Genomic DNA, 27,633 nt, shown 5'->3' with positions numbered 1-27,633 from the left:
GCAGAGGGATAGCAACAGAAAGATGAATGTTGAAATTTTCATTTTTCGGGATATTTTATAGGAAAATACTAAAACGGGAAGACAGCGGGAAAAGAGCTCAAATACGTCAGAAACCTGGAAAAAACGGGAGGGTTGACAGCTACTAACTACACTTTTTTGCCGATTTTGTCCACATACTGGTCCGTGGCTTCCCTAATTAACGTATCCCCGTAAATTCCACATCCTTTTCGGGATTTTAACATCTTTTTTCTTTCTCCCAACTCTGCTTCTCCTCGTTCGACTTGCTGTATGTTTACATTCGCGAGGCCATCAACATGGCCGCCACGCCAAGTATGACGTCACGACGCCCAAGCCCTATTGAAGATCATGAAGTAGTTTATATCGTACTGGGACAGGGCTGGACTGGGACAAAAAATCGGCCCGGGCATTTTTGCCCAGACCGGCCCACTATATGATCATAAACACCACCACCCATCTTTGCACGCCCTCAATTATATGCATACCAACTCCTATTCATTAAAACCACTAATGCCATGTAATGAGTGAGTATAGGAACGAGTGAGAGTTAACAGATGAAATAAGTCAAAATTTGATATTTATTAATACAGTTGAACTATACTCCACAGTGGTGAATCCTAAAACAAGCTATAAGCGGCTCTGGCATAGCAATACAAGTGTATTCCGGATTACAGGATTTTTGTTAAAACTATGGTGGTGTGACCTCGGTCCTTCTAGGGGGGTTCGGGGGCATGCCCCCCCCGTGAGAAAATTTTGTGCATTTTAATGTTAAATTCATATGGTGCACTTTGAGAGTTCAAAATTAAAAGCTCTAACCCATATTCAGTGTGCAAATTAAACAAAGAAAAATTCAAACCTCTTTTAGTTACAGTGTCTATTTACATTACACCTACTACACTAATAGTTATAATATTAATCCAATGACAGTAATAGCCATATTTTGTAAAACAAAAGCACTAAAAAATAAAGGAAACTTTCATAATTAGTGTTGTACCAATTTCTATACTTGAAAGAGATAAGCACACGATCTTTTATTTTGACGCAAACTGCATCAAGCTTTTATTTTGGCGGAAAACATGGTTTACAAACGCCTCTTATTAAATTTCTAGTGAATTGCGGTAATCGTCAACTATGCAGATGTGGAAATAATCTACACTCATGACATCGCCTAAGTGTTTTGAAAGTAGTTCTGCTTACCGCGGACTCTACACTCTCTCATCTCTCTCCTGATCCTCCGTCCTCACTATCATCATCTGCCGCTGGAGCTGATGAAGGTCAGAAAACATATATTTTGACACAGTTTACAGTGTCTGCTTTAAGGGCCTGGTTCTATTTTTTCACGCTATTTATCTGCACATTCCTTGCGTTTCTTCTCCATCTATTTTTGACAGATACACACTGACACTGCTGCACGCTCGCTCACTCATTTAAAGTTGTGATTGATTGGGCCAGCCCAGTGTCAATCAAGAAAAGAGCCAATGGGCCGCTGATCTAGGCTACGTGTTTCATGGGCTGGTCTGTCAAAAAAAAAAAAACTAACACTGACTTTGACCAATGCATTACACCGGCACAAACCCAGCGCCGCCAATTAAACAAAACAAAACAAAACGAATGGGCCGCCGATGTACAAATTTTATGGGCCGTTAAAAAAAAAAGAAGAAAAAAAAAAAAAAAAAAAGTATGAGTATGAGATATATCGGCCCAAAAAGCACGTCGGCCCACCGGGCAAATGCCCGGTATGCCCAATGGCCAGTCCAGCCATGTACTGGGATGACTATCTCTGCTCTTGGATTAAACTTATCACAGCTGACATTTGATTTCTGCTGAATATATAAATTATGACTGATATGTTTGATGATCTAATGTAAAATACTAAATTAAGTATTTAATGTAAATCTATGTATATTTTGTATTTTTAGATAAATAATTGAACAAAGACAGATTAAATGACAAAATCTCAGTTAAAGAAATAAATCTGAATTACACTACTGTTCTCTAAATACATAAGCCATTTCAGCCGAAGGAATGTCATAATAGTAATAAACTATGAATTTAGATTAAAATGGCTGCACTTAATTGGCTTACAAGTTATGATAAATAATACAGGTGTCTGAATGTGCATCTAATTCATAGAATTATTAAATAACGATTCCATACATTATTGAACCGTCATTTATAAACTTACTAATTTGTTAGTACTAGACTCAGACACACAATTGAAGATCATGAAGTAGTTTATCTCGCCCACTACTGGGATAATGACTCTCTGGAAAGAAAAGCTCTTGGTGATAAAAACTGATCACAGCTGACATCTGATTTCTGATGAATATGTCAAATATGTCTGATATCATTTTTGATAATTTAATGAAAAATAATAAATTAATTATTTCATGTAGTAAATATATGTGTTTTGACAATTTATTTAAATAATTGAATAATGACAGACAAATGACAAAATCTCACATAAATCTGAATGACACTAGTCTAAGTTATACATAAACCTGTGTGTTTAGCTGAAGGAATGTCATAATAGTAATAGAATCAGATTCTTAAGACAATGTTTCCTAAAACAGCAACATTTCCGCTTTGAATTAACCAAAATATCACTGTTATTAACACAAATGCAACATTTCATTGAATTTTCTCTGTATTTTATCATAATTACAGATTACATTATTAATTAATATAGTGGGAGACTGAGGGCAATTGTAACCATTTTTACAGTTCCCTTCATAACTTACAGACTACTTGAAATACACTAGTGATCTTTTGATACAATAAACAAATATAGGTGCACTAATTAATATTACGATTGGTAAAAACAAATAATTTCCATAAACAATGACATAATGACTTGCAATAATTAAATTACACTGTTAAACTGTAGTCTGATTCACAGTTGAATCTGAAACTCTATCAATTATATTTATTTCTTGTCTGTCTGAACTCTCTTCTGCTCTATGATCCTGACAGAAGAACCTGTACCAACCCCAAACGCAGGGTATAAGGGTTCAGTGAAAGTGGTCTGGACTCTGTGAAGGAGAGTCATTGTGTCAGAGACGCTGTAGAAGGACAGAGTTCCTGCTCTGTGATCCAGATACACTCCTATTCTAGAGGAGGAGAAAGCAGGGATTGAGACTTGGGCTTTAGCATGTATGAAACTAACATTCTGTTGAGAGAGGGACAATCTCCAAGATTTTTGGTTGAAGCCAAGTCTACAGTCATCACTTTTTCCTTTACGTCCAATTCCTTTGTAACAAACTGCTACACCCCAAATGTCCCCACTGCACTCGACCTCCCAGTAACAGCGACCGCACAAACCCTCTCTAGACAAGACATTCCAATATCCATCAAATCGCTCTGGGTGATCAGGATACTGCTGATCTTTATCTGAATGTGTTGCTTTTCTGTTCCCTTCTGACAAGATGAGGTTTTTGTGTGCTGTGTTTGGATCCAGGTTAAGTTCATAGAAATCTAAGGAGAATGGATGCACAAAAATGGAATTATAAACTTATTATTATTATAATTTTTCTATAAATGTTTTAGAATAATTTCACTTGACTGATATTTTTCAATTAACATGTACAGCCTATTTATGTTTGTGAGCAATAGCTCAACTTACATTGCCAAAATGTATTTGGAGTCTTTGGTTCTGGAGTCTGTGCAACATGAACATTTGACACTGAAAACATGAGAAGAAACTCAACAATATTTAGGTGTAATCCTACATAGTATAAATTACACATTTTATTATCTAAGGAAAATCATTCAGACCTTCTCGAGATATTTTGGCTGTTTGTTGTTGACAGACGTCCTCCAAAACCTCCTTAAACGCTGAGATTGAAACGTCTTTAAAAGACAGATGAGTGTGTTGAGTGAAGCTGGGAACGTCTTCAAATGTGGGTAAAACACACACAGACTGACAGCTCTGAAATGAGAATAATAATTCAGACTTAATTTGTGAACGCATTACCCTTTTTTCATTCATCAAGAGAAACTATTATGGTGATATTTTGTGGAAGGTTCACACACACAGATATGATCAATATATATATATAAAAAAAAATTACCTTCAGACACTGGATCTGATCATCAGAAATCAGAAGTTTGTCAATCTCTGCTTGTGTTTTTCTGAGTTCTGTCAGCTCTTGATCCAGATGTTTGTGAAGTTCCTCTGCTCGATCTATCTCAGTCTTCTCCTGAGCTCTGATCTGCTCTTTAATCTCAGAGCGTTTCTTCTCAAGAGAGCAGATGAGCTCAGTGAAGACCTTCTCAATGTCCTCCATGCTCTCTTGCGCTGAACTCTGTCAGAGACACAAAGATCTGATCATAGTTGTGACTCAAAACAATGCAGTAAATTAGTGTCTTTCACGCTCATAAAATGGACAGAAGTCTGTCACGGAAATTGGTTTACTTTCCTACAAGGTAGAGAAAGGTTAAATTGGCTATAAGCCTGGGCTATGGCCCTATGTTATGAGTAGCAGATATAAAAGAGAGAGTCTGCTGTCTGACTATGACTGTGTGCCTTTCATGCAAGAAATAAACCATTGTAATCATTGATTGAACATTTGTCTCTAATTCAGAATTGTTTATTGTTTATTTTGCCACAAGTCTCAATAAAAACTCTGTGAGTTGTATGTCACGATTATTATAGGAGTTTTTTTTTACAAAATTTGAATTTTTAAAATCTACTTTTTTTGCGTGTCAATCAAATTAAAAACTAAAGAACACATAAAGAAACATACTTTAAGAAGCTTCACAGCTTCACTGAGTTCCTGCTGACCTCTCTCTCGCTCCTGGATCAGCTTCTGACACGACACCTTTATCTCATTTAACTCTTTCTGAGGATGTTCACATAAATAGGCAAAAATAGACATAATATGGTAAAGGTTTGTAACAAGGTTAGTCGAAATTACAGACTATTAATACAGTATATGCAATATAATAATTATAATAAAATAGTTTATGCATGTTTTTAATTATTGTTGATATTACCTTTTTACTAGTCCATTCAGAATCCACAGACACCACACTGTGTCCTTTATGATTATCAGTACACAAACAACAAATGCATTGACGATCATCCTGACAGTAAATCTCCAGTAGTTTCCCATGACTGAGACAGATGTTCTCCTGAATGTGTCTGGAAGCTTCGACTAGTTTGTGCTTCATAAACGCAGGAGATTGATAGTGAAGCTGCAGGTGAGTTTGACAGAAGGAGGCCAAGCACTGCAGACAGGACTTTACAGCTCTGTTCTTCTCTGTAGTGCAAACATCACACTCCACAGCAGCCGTTTGTAGGGACGTCTTCTGCAGCGTCTCCATCATCTCAGCTATCAGAGTGTTCTTCTTCAGTAGAGGTCTCTGACTGAAGCTCTCTCTGCATTGGGGACAGCAGTACGGCGGCCCCTGCTCCTTCTGGCCCCAGCAGTCAGTAATACAGCTCATACAGTAACTGTGTCCACAGGGAATCGTCACCGGCTCCTTCAGAGGATCCAAACAGACTGGACAGCTGAACTGATCCACACACGGACTCGCTGCAGATTCAGACATTTCTTTGCAGACAGTCTGTCCTCTAATAGAAACTGCTCTGCCAGAAGTAAATCATTAAAGAAAGTACATAAATCCACATAAAAATCATTAACAAAAGAGCATGTAACTCGACAAAATGTTAACAGTTTTGAGTATTAACATAAAAGAATAATCCTAAAATGTTCATCCATAATCAGAAGAATAAACATAAAACATCCAGATTAACATGGAATTATTAACTTATTAATATTAATATATGTGACCCAGAACCACAAAACCAGTCTTATGGGTAAATTTTTTTTAAATTGAGATTTATACATCATCTGAAAGCTGAATAAATACATTTTCCATGGATGTATGCTTGTTAGGATAGGACACTATTTGTCCGAGATACAACTATTTGAAAATCTGGAATCTGACGGTGCAAAAAAAAATCGAAATATTGAGAAAATTAAAGTTGTCCATTTCTGTTGTGCTGCATTCACTCACAAAAATAAATTTTTGATATATTTAAGGTAGGAAATTTAATAAATATCTTCATGGAACATGATCTTTACTTAATATCCAAATGATTTTGGCATAAAAGAAAAATCGATAATTTTGACCCATACAATGTATTGTTGGCTATTGCCACAAATATACCCGTGCGACTTGTGACTGGTTTTGTGATCCAGGGTCACATATTATTAATAATCATATATTAATTATTAACATACAAACTCATACAGTAGTAATTAAATGCTCTTTTTTCAATGCAAGCAAGAAGACATAAAACAATTTGTTAAGGATTGTATGACGTTCTTACCTGATTTTACAGAATAACAAATATTCCCTCCTTCAGCTGCAACCAAACTGGAAGAGTGTGGATCCTGAAGTAGTAGCAGGGAAATAGGTTTCGTTTCTCTCGAATCCACAAACTTCCTGGTTTTCAAAGTGCAGGTGTGTGTGTGTGTGTGTGTGTGTGTGTGAGAGAGAGAGAGAGAGAGAGAGAGAGAGAGAGAGAGAGAGAGAGAGAGAGGAGTAAACATATTGTTTATGTGAAGCCTTCATTTTGCAGTTTTTGTACTCCTTGTACTTTGCTTAAAATCATACCGTATCTCTCGACACCAATAAGTTGAAAAGTTTGTAATAACTTACAGAAAATGTTTTTCTTTTTTTGAACTGCTTCTAACACACTTCCAGAAATCTGTGCGGTTTTGTATGTCATTGGCATCAAACCTTTCAGAAATCATTTCCGTTTTAATAAGTGATGATTCTTTGTTATAAGAACAGCAGGTTTTCATTCAGATGCTGTGGAGAAAATAATAATCACACACAATCTCTCATAGATCATGAATTCTGGAGACAAAATATTTCCTAAAACACACATTTTCATCAAAAGATCACTAGAATGCTATTAACACAACATGCACCATTTCATTTGATTTTCTCTTTATTTGATCAAAATTACAACATTACTTAAACTGAAGAAAAGCAGAAATATGAAGATAAATCTGAAACAAACATTTCTACTAAGTATTGACAGAAGGTCTGTTAAAACTGTGCCTCTTTGAAAAGGTTTCTCAGCTTGTTGTAAACACTCTCTGCTTAATTATGAAACAATAAAAATCAAGCAAAATCAAAGTCATACTGCATCCAGAAGTCAACTCAGTCCTCCAGTTGTAAAGAAATACGGCCCAATGCAATGTTTTAATATGAAGGAATTTTCAGTATTGATTTTTCACAGGTGTTTATTCAAATTATGAATCACACATTGCATCATGTTGTGTTTTAGGGTTAAAAGAAATGTCCATAACCTTACCATATAATGTCCAAACTAACTGATGATGATGAACTGCATTAATTATGATGAGCTTCAGTACATAACCTTGCTGAAGTTGAGCACTTTCAGACGCCAAGACAATGAAATACTCACAAAAATTCACTGTAATATCTGATTCTGAAAAATATGATAACGAACAGCAGATTTATTTACTGACATCAAATCTGAGAGTGTCGTAAGGTGTTTGTTATCTTTAAAACTAGAAAATACACTTTGATTTGAGTAAACTGTTTTACATATTCAGAACTCAATTTAAATTAATCTTTGATGTGTAAATGTAAGTGTCAAATACAGTCATGTCATTTTAAATGTAGTTTTCTGATAAATTATATGTTTAAATTCTGCTCTTTATGATCCTGACAGATGAACCTTGTCCAGCTAGAAACGCAGGGTATAAGGGTTCAGTGAAAGTGGTCTGGACTCTGTGAAGGAGAGTCATTGTGTCAGAGACGTTGTAGAAGGACAGAGTTCCTGCTCTGTGATCCAGATACACTCCTATTCTAGAGGAGCAGACAGCAGGGATTGAGACTTGGGTTTTATCATGTGTGAAATAGACATTCTGTTGATAGTGGGACAATCTCCAAGATTTCTTGTTGAAGCCAAGTTTACAGTCATCACTTTTTCCTTTACGACCAATTCCTTTGTAACAAACTGCTACAGACCAAATGTCCCCACTGCACTCGACCTCCCAGTAACAGCGACCGCACAAACCCTCTCGACACAAGATGTAGAGAAACTCATCAAATCGCTCTGGGTGATCAGGATATTGCTGAGCTTTAACTGAACATGATATTTGTCTGTTGTCTTCAGACAGTTTGAGGTTTTTGTGTGTTGTGTTTAGATCCAGTTGCAGTTCACAGAAATCTGAGGAGGATAGATGCACACAAACATGGAATTAATAAAATATATTATTATATTCTTTACTTTTACTATGCAGTTTAAACTGATATTCACCAATGAATATGTACAGTAGGCTATTTGTGTTTGTGAAAAACAGCTCAACTTACATTGCCAAAATCTATTTGGAGTCTTTGGTTCTGGAGTCTGTGCAACATGAACATTTGACACTATAAGACGAGAAGAAACTAAACTGTAAAGTCAATATTTAAGTGTAATGATACATAGTATAAATGACACAGTATAAATGACACATTTTATATTCCAAGGAAAAGAAGCATTAAGACCTTCTCTGGATATTCTGACTGTTTGCTGATGACAGACGTCCTCCAAAACCTCCTTAAACGCTGAGATTGAAATGTCTTTAAAAGACAGATGAGTGTGTTGAGTGATGGGAACGTCTTCAAATGTGGGTAAAACACACACAGACTGACAGCTCTGAAATCAGAATAATAATAATTCAGAATGAAAGGCTGTAAGTTTCACCACTAGAGGTCTCTTATTCAAAACAGTAATGAAGGCGTTAAAGGAGAACTCCGGTCAATTTTAACATTGAGCTCATTTTTTTGTAAATTTGCAGTGCCGTCAATACAGAGAACAATGACAAAAATCGGTGTTGCCTACACCGTGTTATCCTCTTTTTAAAATTTGCACCCTGTTGACTTCAATGGGGCAAGTTTTAAACCTGCTTTTAGCCTCTTAACATCCTTGATGTGTCATTACAAGTGCACAGGTCATGTGAGTGATTCCTTTAGAGTGAACACGAGTGAATCTGACTGCAGTAGATGTGAAAGAAATGGATAAAAATGATGTTATTTAAGCCAGCGCAAATACCTGTATTTACATCCTGTTTTCGGTTGAAGTCCAAAGTAGTCGATTGTCGAGTTCACGTGCATAGGTTTAGTTACCTATGATCACGCGCGTGAACTCGACAATCGACTACTTTGGACTTCAACCGAAAACAGGATGTAAATACAGGTATTTGCGCTGGCTTAAATAACATCATTTTTATCCATTTCTTTCACATCTACTGCAGTCAGATTCACTCGTGTTCACTCTGAAGGAATCACTCACATGACCTGTGCACTTGTAATGACACATCAAGGATGTTAAGAGGCTAAAAGCAGGTTTAGTACTTGCCCCATTGAAGTCAACAGGGTGCAAATTTTAAAAAGAGGATAACAAGGTGTAGGCAACACCGATTTTTGTCGTTGTTCTCTGTATTGACAGCACTCCAAATTGACAAAAAAATGAGCTCAATGTTAAAATTGACCGGAGTTCTCCTTTAAAGAGTGTGGAATCATGGTTGTCATCTTCACCTCCACAGCCGGGAATCCGACGGGAGTCATGACTCAGGCAGAAATCATGTTCATGGATGAGCGAATGTTTTAAAGTTTTAAAGTTTAAAGTTTAATTAATGTTACTGTGGTATGAAGCAGAGCGGGGCCGAGAGCCGCAGGACATTTTACCTTGCCGTTTTTATTATGCTTATATGACGTAGTCGGCTGCTTCAGCTCCTTTCTTTTTGTTGTTTGTTTATTTTACGATTAAAGTTGTGTTTAACATCCGCCTCCTTCCTTGAACTTGAACTTTGTTGCAGTTACATTTGATCACTTAAATTCACATTATTTTATTTGATTCTAATGCTAACGGTCTAAAGCAGGGGTCTCAAACTGCCGGCCCGCGGGCCATTTACGGCCCCCCCTCCCCCTCCCTCCGGCCCGCAACTGATGTAAAAAATATAACATAATCCGGCCCGCAAAACAATTAAAAATGTATATATTTTTTGGTTCATGCCAATTTAAAATACCACTTCATATTAAATTGAAACAAGAACACGATTCAATAAAAAAAAATAAAAAATTAAAAAAAAAACGTGAATGCGTAATTTAAAAAAAAAAAAAACCGCGCAAACCCGGCATATTTGATAAGAGAGCTGATTTTGGTCCTAGGAGTTTATTTGTTTGGCTGCTATAGAAACTGAAAATATGTCTCTTTCTAAACCGAAAAGGAAAGTGGATGATGAACACAGACAGTTTCAAGAAAGATGGACATTGCAGTATTTTTTTGTGGAGTTTAATGGAAATGCTACCTGCTCACTTAAAAATGTTGGGTTAAAAATAACCCAACGAATAACCCAACTGTGGATTGGTATAGCACCTTCCCAACTGTGGGTTATTTTAACCCAATGCATTGGGTTAAACTCCAGTTGGGTTAAAATAACCCAACAGTTGAGTTAAATATTTATTTTTATATATGACCTTATTTTAATAAATAAAATACAAATTGTTTTCAAATACAGATTGTTTATTTGTATAAACAATACATATGTTTCAACAAATATATTTTTCAATTACAAACTATATATTGGGGAGAGTCTAGCATTTAATGTAAATATACATAATTGTGTACATAAATTCAAAATGCACAAGTGTATACAACACACATAATAAATTCAAAACCTATGCAAATATGTACAAACAGTACACATTCAAAACCTACACAAAAATGCACATAGCATACATACAATTGTACAGCATACAGCACACAAAAATTCTAAATGAACACTAAATTTAGAACTACACATTAATAACCTATACATTTAATTCAATAACCTATACAAATATGGACAGAATACACAAATTAATAACAATAAATCCTAATCACAACTTTATTAAAAGGTCTTCACTGTACACTGAATGCATTGATGTGTTAGTGTAAACATACCTTGAGTAATAAAACTACAAATACATATGTTGACTACTGGACCTAATGATGATGATGATCAAAGTTCTTAATGAGGCAGGACCTCCTCCAGATATATTAAAATTTGCATGCTACAAAAACTCCCAAAATGGGTGCAGAGGTCTTGAAATAGTTTATGTCATAGATGTAAAACATTTTTGAAACACATCAAGTCATGTGGATCCGGGCTTGTCTCACTGTTTCTCACTTGTCTCCAACCTTAAAAGAATAAATAATGTTCAGTTGGGCATGCACTGTGACAACATCAACAGTGTTAAATTATGAAAAAGTTATATCAAAGCAGAGCTGTATTGAATTAAATTATGGTCACTCTAATTAGTCATTACACCTGCTGTTAAATTGTTAGTTCACCCAAAAATGTAAAATCAGTCAATAATTACTCGCCCTCATGTCTTTCCAAACCTGTAAGACTTTCGTTCATCTTCGGAACACAAATAAAGATCTTTTTGATGAGTCTTACAGATTTCTGTCCCTCCATTGACAGCTACACAACTATCACTTTTAATCCCCAGAAAGGTAGCAAACACATCATAAAGGTAATACATGTTACTCCAGTGGTTTAACCTCAATTTTATGAAGTGACATGAGTATATTCTATCCCTTAACCATAATTTATCACTTTATTTACAACATATTAAACTCAAACGCATGTTCACGAGAGCACCTCGACATTAACATGTTGTGTTAATGCGCGAGCAGACGACAAGAGCGTGAAAGCAACAATTATGTATTTTTGCACAAAGCACTCGCGTCAGTTCATAAAATTGAGGTTAAACATGGATTACTTTAATGAAGTCTTTACTACCTTTCTGGGGCTTGAAAGTGGTAGTTGTGTATACTGTCAATGGAGGGACAGAAATCTCTCAGATTTCATCTAAAAGATCTTCTTTTGTGTTCTGAAGATGAGCGAAAGTCTTACAGGTTTAGAACGACATGAGGGCGAGTTAATCATGACAGAATTTTCTTTTTTTGGATGAACATGAGCTGAAGAGCAGTGTAATTTATCAAAATTGACTTGATAGTGTTGCTTTTACTTACAGGCCAAATGTCATTTAAGCTGCGCTTCATTTCAGCATATGTTGGACACACCATTTTTCCATTTGTGAGGTATGGCGATGATGGAAGGATGTCAGGCCATTTCTCCAGGATCATCTTTGAAAGACAAGAAAAAAACAGTTTTCAACTATACCACACATGTGTGAACCTAATTTCATATGCACTTAGACACAGCCAAAACAATTTTCCAAAATAAGACACCCCTTCCATATACAGTAGAGGGTATGCACTGACGTCACTTTCCCGCCGAAGAGCTGCTGCGTGACTGGATTTAATAGGGGAAACTGCGAAAACGTGAGTAAAACAAACGATTATCAGTTTAAACTAAAGGTTGGACTATAGTGTTCCTTACAACTTAACAAAGATCCAGTGATCTGTGGATATTGACATGCAGCCAGGAATCCTGTTTCCTGATATTTATATGAGCCTGATTTAGACACCAAAAAAACAAAACAAAAAAAAAACCTACTTTGCCTGTGAACGCTTTATATACCGACAATATAAGTCCGGGTGATCACTTCTATCAATGTTATATATATTATATCGTCCAGCCCTAAAACTTTTATAGTTTTTTGTCAATGTTTATTTAAAAACATCCAATTATGCGCTCCATTTGCTTCTCTGTACTGTAGTGATGGGTCGGTCATGAATGATTCGTTTATTTTGAACGAATCTTTAATATGACTCGGGACTACTGAGTCTGTACTGGAAACAGAAATTATTAGTTCATCTCTTGAGTCTTCGGGTTCGAGTCCGAGTCTTTTGTTCTTCCTGTCAGTCCCATAGAGGCTATGCTGTCAGTACCGGAAAGAGAAATGATTAGTTCATCTCTCGAGTCTTCGGGTCTGATTCTTCTCTCTGAGTCTTTCATTCTTTTGTCACATGACAGCGCTGGACACATAAATGAGTTACTAATTTTTTAACAGTAACATGCTACATTTTTGGTCTCAAATTATAGCTTTTTAATTTCTTTAAATTTATAATTTAAGAATTTCTGTTATGATGGATCTTTTCCATATGGATGAGGTACTAAAGAGTTGGTAATGCTTTAAACTTTATCTATGATGGTGCAAACCACTTTGATAAAGATATATATTATATATATATATATATATATAGTCTAATAACAACAGTTCCGTGACATAAAACTAAACGACTCGAACCCGAGAGATAAACTAATCAATTCTGTATCCGGTACCGATTGCATAGCTCAGCTTATGTAGTCACGTGTTGAAAGAAATGACTCGAACCCGAAGTCGATAGACTCGAAACGTGAACTAATCAATTCTCTATCCGGTATTACAGACTGCAAAGCTCAGTTTTTGAGGATGTCACGGGATGAACGAACGGCTTAGATTGGGTAAACTAACAGACTGCATAGCCTGAAGACCCAGATAAATAAATTAATCGTTTCTGTTTCTCATAATTTGGCCTCTTCCTTGCATTGCATTTTTTTTCTTATTCTAAATGTGATCAACATTTGATGTGTTTGGGGAATTTGGCTATTGACATGTAACATTTAAATACATTCTGCTGAAATTAACGAAATGACTTGAAAAAATATTTATTAATTTTTATGAATGAGATGCAAAGATCCAAGTTAGTAAAATGATCCGAACTTCCCACTACTACGTCACGTGCATACATATTAAACTCACCATTCCAAGAAAACTGTGAAGTCTGGGATATTCTCTAATGATTTCTTCAGCAGTTCTTGCAGTTTGTTGAGGTGGTGTGTGTCTCACGAACTCCTCGACTTGGCTGTGAGGACTTCTTGCTTTCTTTTGCCACTCAATCATTGTCAGTCATCAAACAGCTCAGACTATATTGAAATAAAAAAATACTGTATTGAAATTACGGAAGACAGCTAAAAAAAATAAAATTAAAAAAAAACATAAGTAATTATCTGTACCTGGATCTGTAGTAGCCCCAGCACTGCACATTTCGTATCTCTAATCATTATTCAACTTACCAACTTGTTAGTAGAGGGACTCCAAGGCCGGTGCCAGATAAGGAAGACATCCAAAATGTGTACTGTACACTGTCCAGGACCAGAGTTGAGAACCATTGTCATCCAGCAGCATAATACTTTCATTTACTCCTTTCTGTGTTGGAATGAAGCAGAAAAAAATAAATATTTTCAGAAAAGTAAACTAACTTAGTCCTTAAAAACTTGTTACTACAGTAAATCAAGGTAATCTGTGTATTGGAAAACATCAACTTTCTTTAACTAATCATGAACTAATCCAGGGGTCTCAAACTGCCGGCCCGCGGGCCATTTACGGCCCCCCCTCCCCCTCCCTCCGGCCCGCAACTGATGTAAAAAATATAACATAATCCGGCCCGCAAAACAATTAAAAATGTATATATTTTTTGGTTCATGCCAATTTAAAATACCACTTCATATTAAATTGAAACAAGAACACGATTCAATAAAAAAAAATAAAAAATTAAAAAAAAAACGTGAATGCGTAATTTAAAAAAAAAAAAAACCGCGCAAACCCGGCATATTTGATAAGAGAGCTGATTTTGGTCCTAGGAGTTTATTTGTTTGGCTGCTATAGAAACTGAAAATATGTCTCTTTCTAAACCGAAAAGGAAAGTGGATGATGAACACAGACAGTTTCAAGAAAGATGGACATTGCAGTATTTTTTTGTGGAGTTTAATGGAAATGCTACCTGTCTGATATGCAAAGAAAAAGTCGCAGTCCTAAAGGAGTATAATCTCAAGCGTCATTACACAACTAAACATGGAGAACAGTATGAGAAGTACCAGGCAGACGAGAGAGAAAAGACAGCCATGAAATTGAAGAGAGAGCTAACGTCCCAGCAAAGCCTTTTCCACAAAGCCAAAAAGGATGCTGATGCTGCAGTTGAAGCAAGTTATGTGGTGAGTGAGTTGATCGCGAAAGCAGGAAAGCCATTCACTGAAGGGCAGTTTATGAAGGATTGTATGTTAAAAGTCGCTGAGATTCTATGTCCAGAAAAGAAGGGCTTGTTCAACAATCTCTCTCTATCTGCAAACACAGTGGCCGAGCGGATTAGCGAGTTGTCGAGTGACATTTATGATCAATTGCGCGGCAAAGCTAGAGTTTTCACTGCGTACTCTTTGGCGCTCGACGAAAGCACAGACAAAACAGACATTGCGCAGCTAGCTATTTTCATCGGGGGTATTAATGAACAATTTGAAGTGACGGAGGAGTTGTTAAGTTTGTGTCCAATGCATGGCCGTACTACAGCCAACGATATATTTCAGCAGCTGTGCGACGCGATTGAGCGCGCTGGATTGCCGTGGAACAGACTGGTGGGCATTACCACTGATGGCGCCCCATCTATGACAGGCAAAAAAAACGGACTGGTAGCGCTGGTACAAAGAAAGTTAGAAGAGGAAAATGCAGATCCAGCAGTTGTTCTGCACTGCATTATACACCAACAGGCTCTGTGCAGCAAATGCCTGAAATATGAACATGTCATGTCTGTTGTCCTGAAATGTGTCAATTACATCAGGTCGAGAAGTTTACAGCACCGCCAGTTTCGGGCCTTTTTAGAAGAAATTGAGTCAACATATGGCGATGTACTTTACTTTACTGAGGTGCGCTGGCTCAGCAGGGGGAATGTCCTGAAGAGATTTTTTGACTTAAGAGCAGAGGTGAAGATATTCATGGAAGATGGCAGAATGGATGTTCCTGAATTTGATGATCCTAAATGGGTCATGGACCTTGCATTTTTAGTGGACATAACACAGGAGCTGAACATCCTTAACTTGAAGCTCCAGGGTCCTGGTCAGCTCATCACAGCAGCATATGAAAGTGTGAAAGCTTTCTCCACAAAGCTGAGATTGTGGAAAACTCAGCTTTCTGCAAAAAACCTCAGCCATTTCACTACATGCAGATCTCTTGTGGAGGAGGGCACAGCATTCAGTGGTGATGAATACGCTTCTGCTATTAACAACCTACTGGAGGAATTTGATCAGCGTTTTGCTGACTTCAAGTCACACCGTGACACTTTCCAGCTGTTCGCAGATCCCTTCTCAACTGACGTGGAGAGTGTCCCAAGTGTGTTGCAAATGGAACTTATTGACTTGCAGTGCAACAGTGAGCTAAAAACTAAATTCAGAGAGGCACAGGGAAAAGCAGACAAGACTGGACAGTTTTTGAGAGAGTTACCTCCATGCTACCCAGAGCTGTCCAAAGTGTTCAGTCGGGTAATGTGCCTTTTTGGAAGCACATACCTGTGTGAGAAATTGTTCTCAACTATGAACTTCAATAAATGCAAGTACAGGTCCAGGCTTAGTGATGCCCATCTTGAAGCTGTACTCAGGGTTTCAACTGTGACCTCCATCAGTGCAAACGTGGCTCAGTTGTGTGAGCAGAAGCGCTGCCAGGTGTCTGGCAAGAAATAGAATAGTGTGCAAATGTATTCAGGGATTGCATGAGTTCACTGCAATGTTGTTCAGTGCAAAGTTTTGACAAGTTATTTAACTAAAGTAAAGTAAGGGAAAAAAGGTTGCACTAACTGTTAAAATTATATTATATATTGTTAAATATATGTTTAATATACTGATGTTTACATTTTTTGTTAAGTATGACACAAATATGTTAGTTACATAATCTGAGGTAAATGAGAGCTAACATTTCAGCAAGTGAAGTAAATTTCCAGAAAAATATTGCGCGTTCTTGTTGTGCTTGAATGTTAAAATGGCCCTCCTATAAGCTTTCGTTCACAGCAGTGGCCCCCAGCCAATTTGAGTTTGAGATCACTGGTTTATATCATTTATTTTACATGGTGTATTTTAACAGTGTTGTTCAATAAAAACCATATGATTACTTACTTGGATGCTTTATTGTAACCAATTATTATTGCTTGTTATTAGGCCTATATTTGTATTTTAAGTCATTTTAAAGGCTGTTGTTAACATGGATCTATTTTTTTATTTTACTTGATTAATTGATGGAATAATCTGTAGAATACTCGGTTACTAAAATAATCAATAGTTACAGCCCTATTACCTTCAGACACTGGATCTGATCATCAGTAATCAGAAGTTTGTCAATCTTTGCTTGTGTTTTTCTGAGTTCTGTCAGCTCTTGATCCAGATGTCTGTGAAGTTCCTCTGCTCGATCTATCTCAGTCTTCTCCTGAGCTCTGATCTGCTCTTTAATCTCAGAGCGTTTCTTCTCAAGAGAGCAGATGAGCTCAGTGAAGACCTTCTCAATGTCCTCCATGGTCTCTAGAGCTGAACTCTGTCAGAGACACAAAGATTTGATCATGAAGATCATTGTTGTGACTCAAAACAATGCAGTAAATGAGTGGCTGTCACGCTCATAAAATGGACAGAAGTCTCAATAAGACTGTGAGTTGTATGTCACGATTCTTATACAGTAGCAGTTTTTTAACTCAAAATCCATCGGGCATCATGTACCTTAATTTAATTTTTAAAATCTACTTTTTTGCCAGTCAAACAAACTTTAAAACTTATGAACACATAAAGAAACATACTTTAAGAAGCTTCACAGCTTCACTGAGTTCCTGCTGACCTCTCTCTCGCTCCTGGATCAGCTTCTGACACGACACCTTTATCTCCTTTAACTCTTTCTGAGGATGTGAACATAAATAATAAAACAATACGCAAAAACAGACTCAACACATTTCCAGTCCAGTAAAGGGGTGTAACATGTTAAATCAAAATTACAGCACATAAATGTATGCAATATAACAATAACATTAAAATAGTTTATGCATGTTTTTATTATTGTTGATATTACCTTTTTACTAGTCCATTCTGAATCCACAGACACCATGTTGTGGTTTTTATGACCATCAACCATACACAAGTAACAAATACACTGACGATCATCCTGACAGTAAATCTCCAGTAGTTTCCCATGACTGAGACAGATGTTCTCCTGAATGTGTCTGGAAGCTTCGACTAGTTTGTGCTTCATAAACGCAGGAGATTGATAGTGAAGCTGCAGGTGAGTTTGACAGAAGGAGGCCAAGCACTGCAGACAGGACTTTACAGCTCTGTTCTTCTCTGTAGTGCAAACATCACACTCCACAGCAGCCGTTTGTAGGGACGTCTTCTGCAGCGTCTCCATCATCTCAGCTATCAGAGTGTTCTTCTTCAGTAGAGGTCTCTGACTGAAGCTCTCTCTGCATTGGGGACAGCGGTACGGCGGCCCCTGCTCCTTCTGGCCCCAGCAGTCAGTAATACAGCTCATACAGTAACTGTGTCCACAGGGAATCGTCACCGGCTCCTTCAGAGGATCCAAACAGACTGGACAGCTGAACTGATCCACATACGGACTCGCTGCAGATTCAGACATTTCTGTGCAGTGTTCAAAGATGAACAGATTCTCAGCTTCTGTAAAAAAATAGTTTGAGAGAAGACTAATCACAATTTTATTTTTTTTTAACTGAGGGGAAATAAATTCTGTTCTCTGCTGATCAACTGCAGGCTGTAAATGCTGTTGTATATGCTGTCAATAGAGTTTAACTTGTATTTATGCAGAATAGTCTTGTTAGTCATGATCACCACAGAAATAGGTTTGTATTTTTAAACAATCTTCGAAATCATAAAGAGTAAAAGTATAGTTTTGAGGTATGTAATCAAGTATTTAAATTCAATAGTAACTCACTTAAGTTTTCATTAGACAACAAAATACAAATATAATTGTTTAACAATTAAGTACAAAGCAAAATGTTTCATCAGGTCTGTTACAAGTTACAGGATTAGAAACTCTGTACACACACACACACACACACACACACACACACACACAAACACATTTGCACGCGATTCTTTTTTAAAAGCAGACAACATGATAAAGTCATAATCTTTGGATCTTATGAAGTCCTTACCTCGACAGAAATTCAACTCAAATACGATTTGCGTTAAAGCTTATAAAGTTTTTGACACAAAGAGCAGCGGTGTTGATCTATTACAGATGTTGAATCACTTGTGTAGAGGAGAAATAGCCTAAGTTTAATTTCTCTTGAATTCAAATACTTCCTGGTTCTCAGCGCGTAAACAAAATGGGCGTGTGTTCTGTGAGAGATAATGACAGAAAGAGGAATAAAATTTATATATTCCCCTGATCGACTGGTGAACATTATTTTACTGTAATTATTAAACTTAGACAGTTATATAAAAAAAATGTGTTCAAGACTTAAAAAAAAAAAAAAAAAAAGCCCACAATTGAAGATCATGAAGTAGGCTAGTTTATATCGTACTGGGATGACTATCTCTGCTCTTGGATTAAACTTATCACAGCTGACATTTGATTTCTGCTGAATATATAAATTATGACTGATATGTTTGATGATCTAATGTAAAATACTAAATTAAGTATTTAATGTAAATCTATGTATATTTTGTATTTTTAGATAAATAATTGAACAAAGACAGATTAAATGACAAAATCTCAGTCAAAGAAATACATCTGAATTACACTACAGTTCTCTAAATTATACATAAGCCTGTATTTTAGCCAAAGGAATGTCATAATAGTAATAAACTATGAATTTAGATTAAAATGGCTGCACTTAATTGGCTTACAAGTTATGATAAATAATACAGGTGTCTGAATGTGCATCTAATTCATAGAATTATTAAATAACGATTCCATACATTATTGAACCGTCACTTATAAACTTACTAATTTGTTAGTACTAGACTTAGACACACAATTGAAGATCATGAAGTAGTTTATCTCGCCCACTACTGGGATAATGACTCTCTGGAGAGAAAAGCTCTTGGTGATAAAAACTGATCACAGCTGACATCTGATTTCTGCTGAATATGTCAAATATGTCTGATATCATTTTTGATGATTTAATGAAAAATAATAAATTAAATATTTCATGTATTAAATGTGTTTTGACAATTTATTTAAATAATTGAATAATGACAGACAAATTAAATTACAAAATCTCAAATAAATCTGAATGACACTAGTCTAAATTTAAATTATACATAAACCTGTGTGTTTAGCTGAAGGAATGTCATAATAGTAATATAATCAGATTCTTAAGACAATGTTTCCTAAAACAGCAACATTTCCACTTTGAATTAACCAAAATATCACTGTTATTAACACAAATGCAACATTTCATTGAATTTTCTCTGTATTTTATCATAATTAAAGATTACATTATTTATTACATTTAGGGGGAGACTGAGGGCAATTGTAAACATTTTTACAGTTCCCTTCATAACTTACAGACTACTTGAAATACACTAGTGATCTTTTGATACAAGAAACAAATATAGGTGCGCTAATTAATATTACAATTGGTAACACTAATAATTTCCATAAACAATGACATAATGATTTGCAAAAATTAAATTACACTGTTAAACTGTAGTCTGATTCACAGTTGAATCTGAAACTCAATCAATTATATTTATTTCTTGTCTGTCTGAACTCTCCTCTGCTCTATGATCCTGACAGAAGAACCTGTACCAACCCCAAACGCAGGGTATAAGCGTTCAGTGAAAGTGGTCTGGACTCTGTGAAGGAGAGTCATTGTGTCAGAGACGCTGTAGAAGGACAGAGTTCCTGCTCTGTGATCCAGATACACTCCTATTCTAGAGGAGGAGAAAGCAGGGATTGGGACTTGGGCTTTAGCATGTGTGAAAAAGACATTCTGCCGAAAATACCAATCTCCAGGATATTTTGTTGAAGCCAAGACTACAGTCATTACTGTTTCCTTTACGTCTAATTCTTTTGTAACAAACTGCTATAGCACAGTCGTTCCCACTGCACTCGACCTCCCAGTAACAGCGACCGCACAAACCCTCTCTAGACAAGATGTAGGGAAACACATTAAATCGCTCTGGCTGATCAGGATATTGCTGATCTTTATCACAATATGATATTTTCCTGTTGTTTTCTGACAGTTTGAGGTTTCTATGTGCAGTGTTTAGATCCAGGTGAAGTTCACAGAAATCTGAGGAGGAATGAACAAAAGACAAATATCGAACTTTAAAGTAAACTTTGGTCTAAAATGGTCTCATTGTAACAGATCATTTCCACTGATATCAATTAATCAATTATTAAGTGTTCATCTTGAAGAAACTACAGTTCAACTTACACTGCAAAAAATCATTTGGGGTCTTTGGTTCTGGAGGCTTTGTAACATTTACATTTGACACTGAAGAGACAAAAAACAAGTGTATGGTTAAATTGTTGGTTTAAGAGTATGAATGACAAAATAACATATCAAAAGATTCAGACCTTCTGGAGATATTTTAGCTGTCTGCTGTTGACAGACGTCCTCCAAAACCTCTCTGAATGCTGTGATTGAAATGTCTTTAAAAGACAGATGAGTGTGTTGAGTGAAGCTGGGAACGTCTTCAAATGTGGGTAAAACACACACAGACTGACAACTCTGAAATGAGACAAATAATAATTCAAACATAATTTGTAAAGCAGAACTGATCTTTTCCCAAACATATAACAAGTCAAGCACCACAATAATGTTTAGCTTCTCAAAATGTTGGCATCAGCAAGTGACTGTTTCAACTAAATAAAATAAATACTTAAAGCACAGAACAATGAATGGTGAGCGTCCTACAGTATATCAATTACACACAAGATCATTAATTACCTTCAGACACTGGATCTGATCATCAGTAATCAGAAGTTTGTCAATCTCTGCTTGTGTTTTTCTGAGTTCTGTCAGCTCTTGATCCAGATGTTTGTGAAGTTCCTCTGCTCGATCTATCTCAGTCTTCTCCTGAGCTCTGATCTGCTCTTTAATCTCAGAGCGTTTCTTCTCAAGAGAGCAGATGAGCTCAGTGAAGACCTTCTCAATGTCCTCCATGGTCTCTAGAGCTGAACTCTGTCAGAGACACAAAGATCTGATCATGAAGATCATTGTTGTGACTCAAAACAATGCAGGTAGAAAGTAAATGAGTGCCAGTCAAGCTCCAAAATTGACAGATTGACAGAAGTCTCAATAAGAACACTCTGAATTGTGTCAAGATTCTTATAACAGTTTTTAAATTAATTTTTGCAGCTCAAAACTGATTGGTCACAGTCTACTTTTATTTAATTTAAAATATTTAAAATGCATGTTCTTTTTGCATGTCAAACAAACTTTAAAACTAAAGAACACATAAAGAAACATACTTTAAGAAGCTTCACAGCTTCACTGAGTTCCTGCTGACCTCTCTCTCGCTCCTGGATCAGCTTCTGACACGACACCTTTATCTCCTTTAACTCTTTCTGAGGATGTTCACATAAATAGGCAAAAATAGACATAATATGGTAAAGGTTTGTAACAAGGTTAATCAAAATTATAGACTATAAATATAGTATATGCAATATAATAATTATAATAAAATAGTTTATGCATGTTTTTAATTATTGTTGATATTACCTTTTTACTAGTCCATTCAGAATCCACAGACACCACACTGTGTCCTTTATGATTATCAGTACACAAACAACAAATGCATTGACGATCATCCTGACAGTAAATCTCCAGTAGTTTCCCATGACTGAGACAGATGTTCTCCTGAATGTGTCTGGAAGCTTCGACTAGTTTGTGCTTCATAAACGCAGGAGATTGATAGTGAAGCTGCAGGTGAGTTTGACAGAAGGAGGCCAAGCACTGCAGACAGGACTTTACAGCTCTGTTCTTCTCTGTAGTGCAAACATCACACTCCACAGCAGCCGTTTGTAGGGACGTCTTCTGCAGCGTCTCCATCATCTCAGCTATCAGAGTGTTCTTCTTCAGTAGAGGTCTCTGACTGAAGCTCTCTCTGCATTGGGGACAGCGGTACGGCGGCCCCTGCTCCTTCTGGCCCCAGCAGTCAGTAATACAGCTCATACAGTAACTGTGTCCACAGGGAATCGTCACCGGCTCCTTCAGAGGATCCAAACAGACTGGACAGCTGAACTGATCCACATACGGACTCGCTGCAGATTCAGACATTTCTGAAGGAGTAACCTACATAAATATACATGTAAATCATTAATGAAAGAGCATGTATAAAACTATACAAAATACTTAGTTTTGTATATTAATATGAAAGAATCCTAAACTCTTCACCCGCAACCAGAAGAATAAACATAAATCATCCAAATGAACATGGAGCTATTATCAAACTCATACAGTAATAATTGAATGTTCTTTTTTTAAAGCAAGCAAGAAGACATAAAACAATTAGTTAATGACTCTTTGACGTTCTTACCTGATTTGACAGAATAACAAATATTCCCTACTTTACAGCTTTAACCAAACTGGAAGAGTGTGGATCCTCAAGTAGAGGCTCGTGTAGCAGGGAAATAGGTTTTGTTTCTCTCGAATCCATAAACTTGTTTATGTGAAGCCATGACTTTACAGTTTTAAAGCTCTACTCTTTGAACTTTGCTTAACATCACACCGTATCTCTCGACACCAATAATCAGACTAGTTGATAACTTACAGAAATTTTTTCTGTTTTAACTGCTTCTAACACACTTCCAGCAATCTGTGTGTAAAATGATTAAATTATTTCATGTTTGTTGTACAATGTCAATGGCATCAAACCTTTCAGAAATCATTTGTTTTAACAAGTGATGATTCTTTGTTATAAGAACAGCAGGTTTTCATTCAGATGCTGTGGAGAAAAATAATAATCACACACAATCTCACACAGATCATGAATTCTGGAGACAAAATATTTCCTAAAACTGCCACATTTTCATCAAAAGATCACTAGAATGCTATTAACACATAACGCACCATTTCATTTTATTTTCTCTTTATCTGATCAAAATTACATCATTATTTACACACCAAACTGAAGAAAGCAGAAATCTAAAGATAAATCTGAAACAAACATTTCTACAATGTACTGGCAGAAGGTCTATGTTAAAAACTGTGCCTCTTTGAAAAGGTTTCAAACAGTATTTACTGACATCCACTCTGAGAGTGTTGTAAGGTGTGTTATATTCATATTATACACTGCCCCGCCAAAAAAGCTGCTATTTGGATTTAAATTGGCAAATTCTTAAGAGTCTAATTCATTATTGCAGTGATTATGTTTCTAGCATGTTATATGTTTGGCAACAGTTCTTCCAATTCTCATTGATAGAGTGTGTAACTTTTCATTTCTTAAACAACCATGAAGACACATCATGGCCATATTCCAGGATGATTGAAAGTCTTTGGGTTGTGCTGGAGGAGACTTTACCGAGTGCTTGACTCTTGCATTATCAAAACAAGATCTTGACCAAAAATGTATACACCTCTTGACGGAAATCTTGTAGAAAGATCTTGTATTGACAATGCAAGAGTCAAGCACTCTGTTAAGTCTATATAACATGCTAGAAACAGAATTATCACTGCAATAATGATCCAGTCATAGACTCTTAAGCATTTGCCTGTTTAAATCCAAACAGCAACTTTTTTTTTTTTTGGACCGGGCATTGTATTATATATATATTTTACATTTAAATCAATGTTTGATGTGTACATTTAACTCAAATACAGTCATGTCGTTTTTAATGTATTATTTTCTGACAGATTATATTTTAAACTCTGCTTTTCTATGATCCTGACAGATGAAACTTGGCCAGTATAAAACGCAGGGTATAAGGGTTCAGTGAAAGTGGTCTGGACTCTGTGAAGGAGAGTCATTGTGTCAGAGACGCTGTAGAAGGACAGAGTTCCTGCTCTGTGATCCAGATACACTCCTATTCTAGAGGAGCAGACAGCGGGGATTGAGACTTGGGTTTTATCATGTGTGAAATAGACATTCTGTTGAGATCGGGACAATCTCCAAGAGTTTTTGTTGGAGCCAAGCCTACAGTCATAATTTCTTCCCTTACGTCCAATTCCTTTGTAACAAACTGCTACAGCCCAATTGTTCCCAGTGCACTCGACTTCCCAGTAACAGCGACCGCACAAACCCTCTCGACACAAGACATTCACATATCTATCAAATCGCTCTGGGTGATCAGGATACTGTTGGTCTTTATATGTAAATGATATTTTCCTGCTGTCCACAGACAGTTTGAGTTTATTGTTTGCAGTGTTTGGATCCAAGTTAAGTTCAGAGAAATCTGAGGAGGAATGAAAAACAAAAACAAATATTGAGCAAAGTAAACTTTGGTTCCAAAATGGTCACATTGTAACAGATCATTTCCACTGATACTTATCAATAAATGAGTGTTTGCCTTGAAGAAACTACAGTTCAACTTACACTGCAAAAAATCATTTGGGGTCTTTGCAACATGGACATTTGACACTGAAGAGACAAAAACGAAACATGCGTACGGTTCATTCGTTGGTTTTATACTACAGAGAATGAATGGCAAACCAATATATGAAAATATTCAGACCTTCTTGTGATATTTTGGCTGTCTGCTGTTGATAGACGTCCTCCAAAACCTCCCTGAATGTTGAGATTGAAATGTCTTTAAAATACAGATGAGTGTGTTGAGTGATGGGAACATCTTCAAATGTGGGTAAAACACACACAGACTGACAGCTCTGAAATGAGACAAATACAGCACTCTTTGTTATGTAAAAGACAATTTAAAAATGTGAAACAGTGAGTATAGAAACATTATGGTATACTGATTAAAGGACTTTTAATACCTTCAGAAAATTGACCTGATCATCATTAATCAGAAGTTTGTCAATCTCTGCTTGTGTTTTTCTGAGTTCTGTCAGCTCTTGATCCAGATGTTTGTGAAGTTCCTCTGCTCGATCTATCTCAGTCTTCTCCTGAGCTCTGATCTGCTCTTTAATCTCATAGCGTTTCTTCTCAAGAGAGCAGATGAGCTCAGTGAAGACCTTCTCAATGTCCTCCATGGTCTCTAGCGCTGAACTCTGACAGAGACACAAAGATCTGATCATGAAGAACATTGTTGTGACTCAAAACAATGCAGATAGAAAGTAAATGAGTGGCAGTCAAGCTCCAAAAGTCTCAATAAGAACATCATGAATTGTGTCACGAATCTTTTAGCAATTTTTAATCATTTTTTGGAGCTCAAACCCCATTGGTCATTGTCTATTTTAATTGAGTTAAAAAAAAAAAAAAAACTTTTTTGCATGTCAAACAAACTTTAAAACTAAAGAACACATAAAGAAACATACTTTAAGAAGCTTCACAGCTTCACTGAGTTCCTGCTGACCTCTCTCTCGCTCCTGGATCAGCTTCTGACACGACACCTTTATCTCATTTAGTTCTTTCTGAAGATGTTAACATAAAAAAAACATAATAAAAACAGGCAAATATAGACACCAGTCCAGTAAAGGATATGATTGTTGATGTTACCTTTTTACTAGTCCATTCAGAATCCACAGACACCACACTGTGTCCTTTATGATTATCAGTACACAAACAACAAATGCATTGATGATCCTCCTGACAGTAAATCTCCAGAAGTTTCCCATGACTGAGACAGATGTTCTCCTGAATGTGTCTGGAAGCTTCGACTAGTTTGTGCTTCATAAACGCAGGAGATTGATAGTGAAGCTGCAGGTGAGTTTGACAGAAGGAGGCCAAGCACTGCAGACAGGACTTTACAGCTCTGTTCTTCTCTGTAGTGCAAACATCACACTCCACAGCAGCCGTTTGTAGGGACGTCTTCTGCAGCGTCTCCATCATCTCAGCTATCAGAGTGTTCTTCTTCAGTAGAGGTCTCTGACTGAAGCTCTCTCTGCATTGGGGACAGCGGTACGGCGGCCCCTGCTCCTTCTGGCCCCAGCAGTCAGTAATACAGCTCATACAGTAACTGTGTCCACAGGGAATCGTCACCGGCTCCTTCAGAGGATCCAAACAGACTGGACAGCTGAACTGATCCACATACGGACTCGCTGCAGATTCAGACATTTCCTCCTCTCTCTCTCTCTGTCTTTTTTTTTTTTTTTTTTTTTTGCTGCAGATAGCTGCCTGTTCCTCTATTTGAAACTGTTCTGCCAGAAGTAAATTGCTAAAGAAATAGTGCATAAATCCACATGTAAATCATAAATGAAAGAGCACGTCTAAAAATCTACAAAATGCTTAGTTTTGTTTATTCATAGACAAATTCCTTAACGCTTCATCCGTATAAGCAAAACAATATAAACATGCGACATCAAGATTAACACAGAATACAGTGATAATGTAATGCTCTTTATTTCAACGCAGGCAAAAAGACAAAGGAAAAAACATTATTTAACGATTATATGAAGCTCACCTGCTTTGACAGAACACAAAAGTCAAATATTAACCCGACTAACGGTTCCGTTTTTCTTGAATCCACACACACTTCCTGGTTTTCAGTGTGCAGATGTGCGCATGTGTCCCGAGAAACAGAGCAAGTAAAGACCAAGAGTGTGAGGGAGGGAGATTATAATTTGATGCCATGACTTTGCAGTTTTTGCTCCCTCTGTATTTTGCTCAGAATCATATCGTATCGCCACACCAATACGACCGGAAGTAAAATGTAAACAAGAACGGAAAAATCACTAAAGAAACGGCGCGGAGCATGCCATCAGTTATCAAAGTTATCTTGCTTTGGCATTAAATTATAATCAACTGTGATTAAACATACACA

At 36.6% G+C, this 27,633-nt stretch overlaps 3 protein-coding genes and 1 pseudogene across 4 annotated transcripts in view; all 4 read right to left on the bottom strand.

Moving 5' to 3' along the window:
• Nucleotides 1-18,988, bottom strand: part of LOC307167574 (E3 ubiquitin/ISG15 ligase TRIM25-like) — a 25,984-nt gene extending 6,996 nt beyond the window's left edge. Inside the window, exon 1 of the mRNA XM_079886784.1 lies at nt 18,953-18,988. The gene's annotated coding sequence lies outside the window, so the exon portion shown is untranslated. The remainder of the gene's footprint in view (nt 1-18,952) is intronic.
• LOC307167276 (uncharacterized protein) lies at nt 2,945-27,633 on the bottom strand (the record flags this gene model as incomplete). Its single annotated transcript, XM_079886261.1, has 15 exons — nt 27,274-27,633; nt 26,370-27,027; nt 26,189-26,284; nt 25,688-25,921; nt 25,429-25,579; nt 25,290-25,334; nt 24,586-25,149; nt 7,742-8,236; nt 7,413-7,434; nt 5,014-5,608; nt 4,764-4,859; nt 4,089-4,322; nt 3,793-3,946; nt 3,641-3,700; nt 2,945-3,492 (listed from the first exon to the last, which is right to left on the bottom strand). The coding sequence occupies exons 2-15, from the start codon at nt 26,925-26,927 to the stop codon at nt 2,945-2,947; spliced, it is 3,852 nt and encodes a 1,283-aa protein (XP_079742387.1). The 5' UTR covers nt 26,928-27,027; nt 27,274-27,633.
• Nucleotides 10,563-18,452, bottom strand: LOC307167621 (E3 ubiquitin-protein ligase TRIM47-like). The gene is made up of 7 exons (XM_079886872.1): nt 17,857-18,452; nt 17,591-17,686; nt 17,101-17,334; nt 14,064-14,196; nt 13,750-13,913; nt 12,074-12,187; nt 10,563-11,233 (listed from the first exon to the last, which is right to left on the bottom strand). Exons 1-4 carry the CDS (start codon nt 18,415-18,417, stop codon nt 14,071-14,073), a joined length of 1,017 nt encoding a protein of 338 aa, XP_079742998.1. The 5' UTR covers nt 18,418-18,452; the 3' UTR covers nt 10,563-11,233; nt 12,074-12,187; nt 13,750-13,913; nt 14,064-14,070.
• On the bottom strand, nt 20,268-23,339 carry LOC307167575 (E3 ubiquitin/ISG15 ligase TRIM25-like; annotated as a pseudogene). The gene is made up of 7 exons (XR_013824086.1): nt 23,295-23,339; nt 22,478-23,050; nt 22,228-22,323; nt 21,704-21,937; nt 21,331-21,484; nt 21,188-21,247; nt 20,268-21,043 (listed from the first exon to the last, which is right to left on the bottom strand). The product of XR_013824086.1 is annotated as an E3 ubiquitin/ISG15 ligase TRIM25-like (transcript).

Source organism: Squalius cephalus, assembly GCF_949319135.1.
Source record: "Squalius cephalus genome assembly, chromosome: 11".
Taxonomy (NCBI): domain Eukaryota; kingdom Metazoa; phylum Chordata; class Actinopteri; order Cypriniformes; family Leuciscidae; genus Squalius; species Squalius cephalus.
This window is presented reverse-complemented; position numbering and strand designations above follow the sequence as displayed.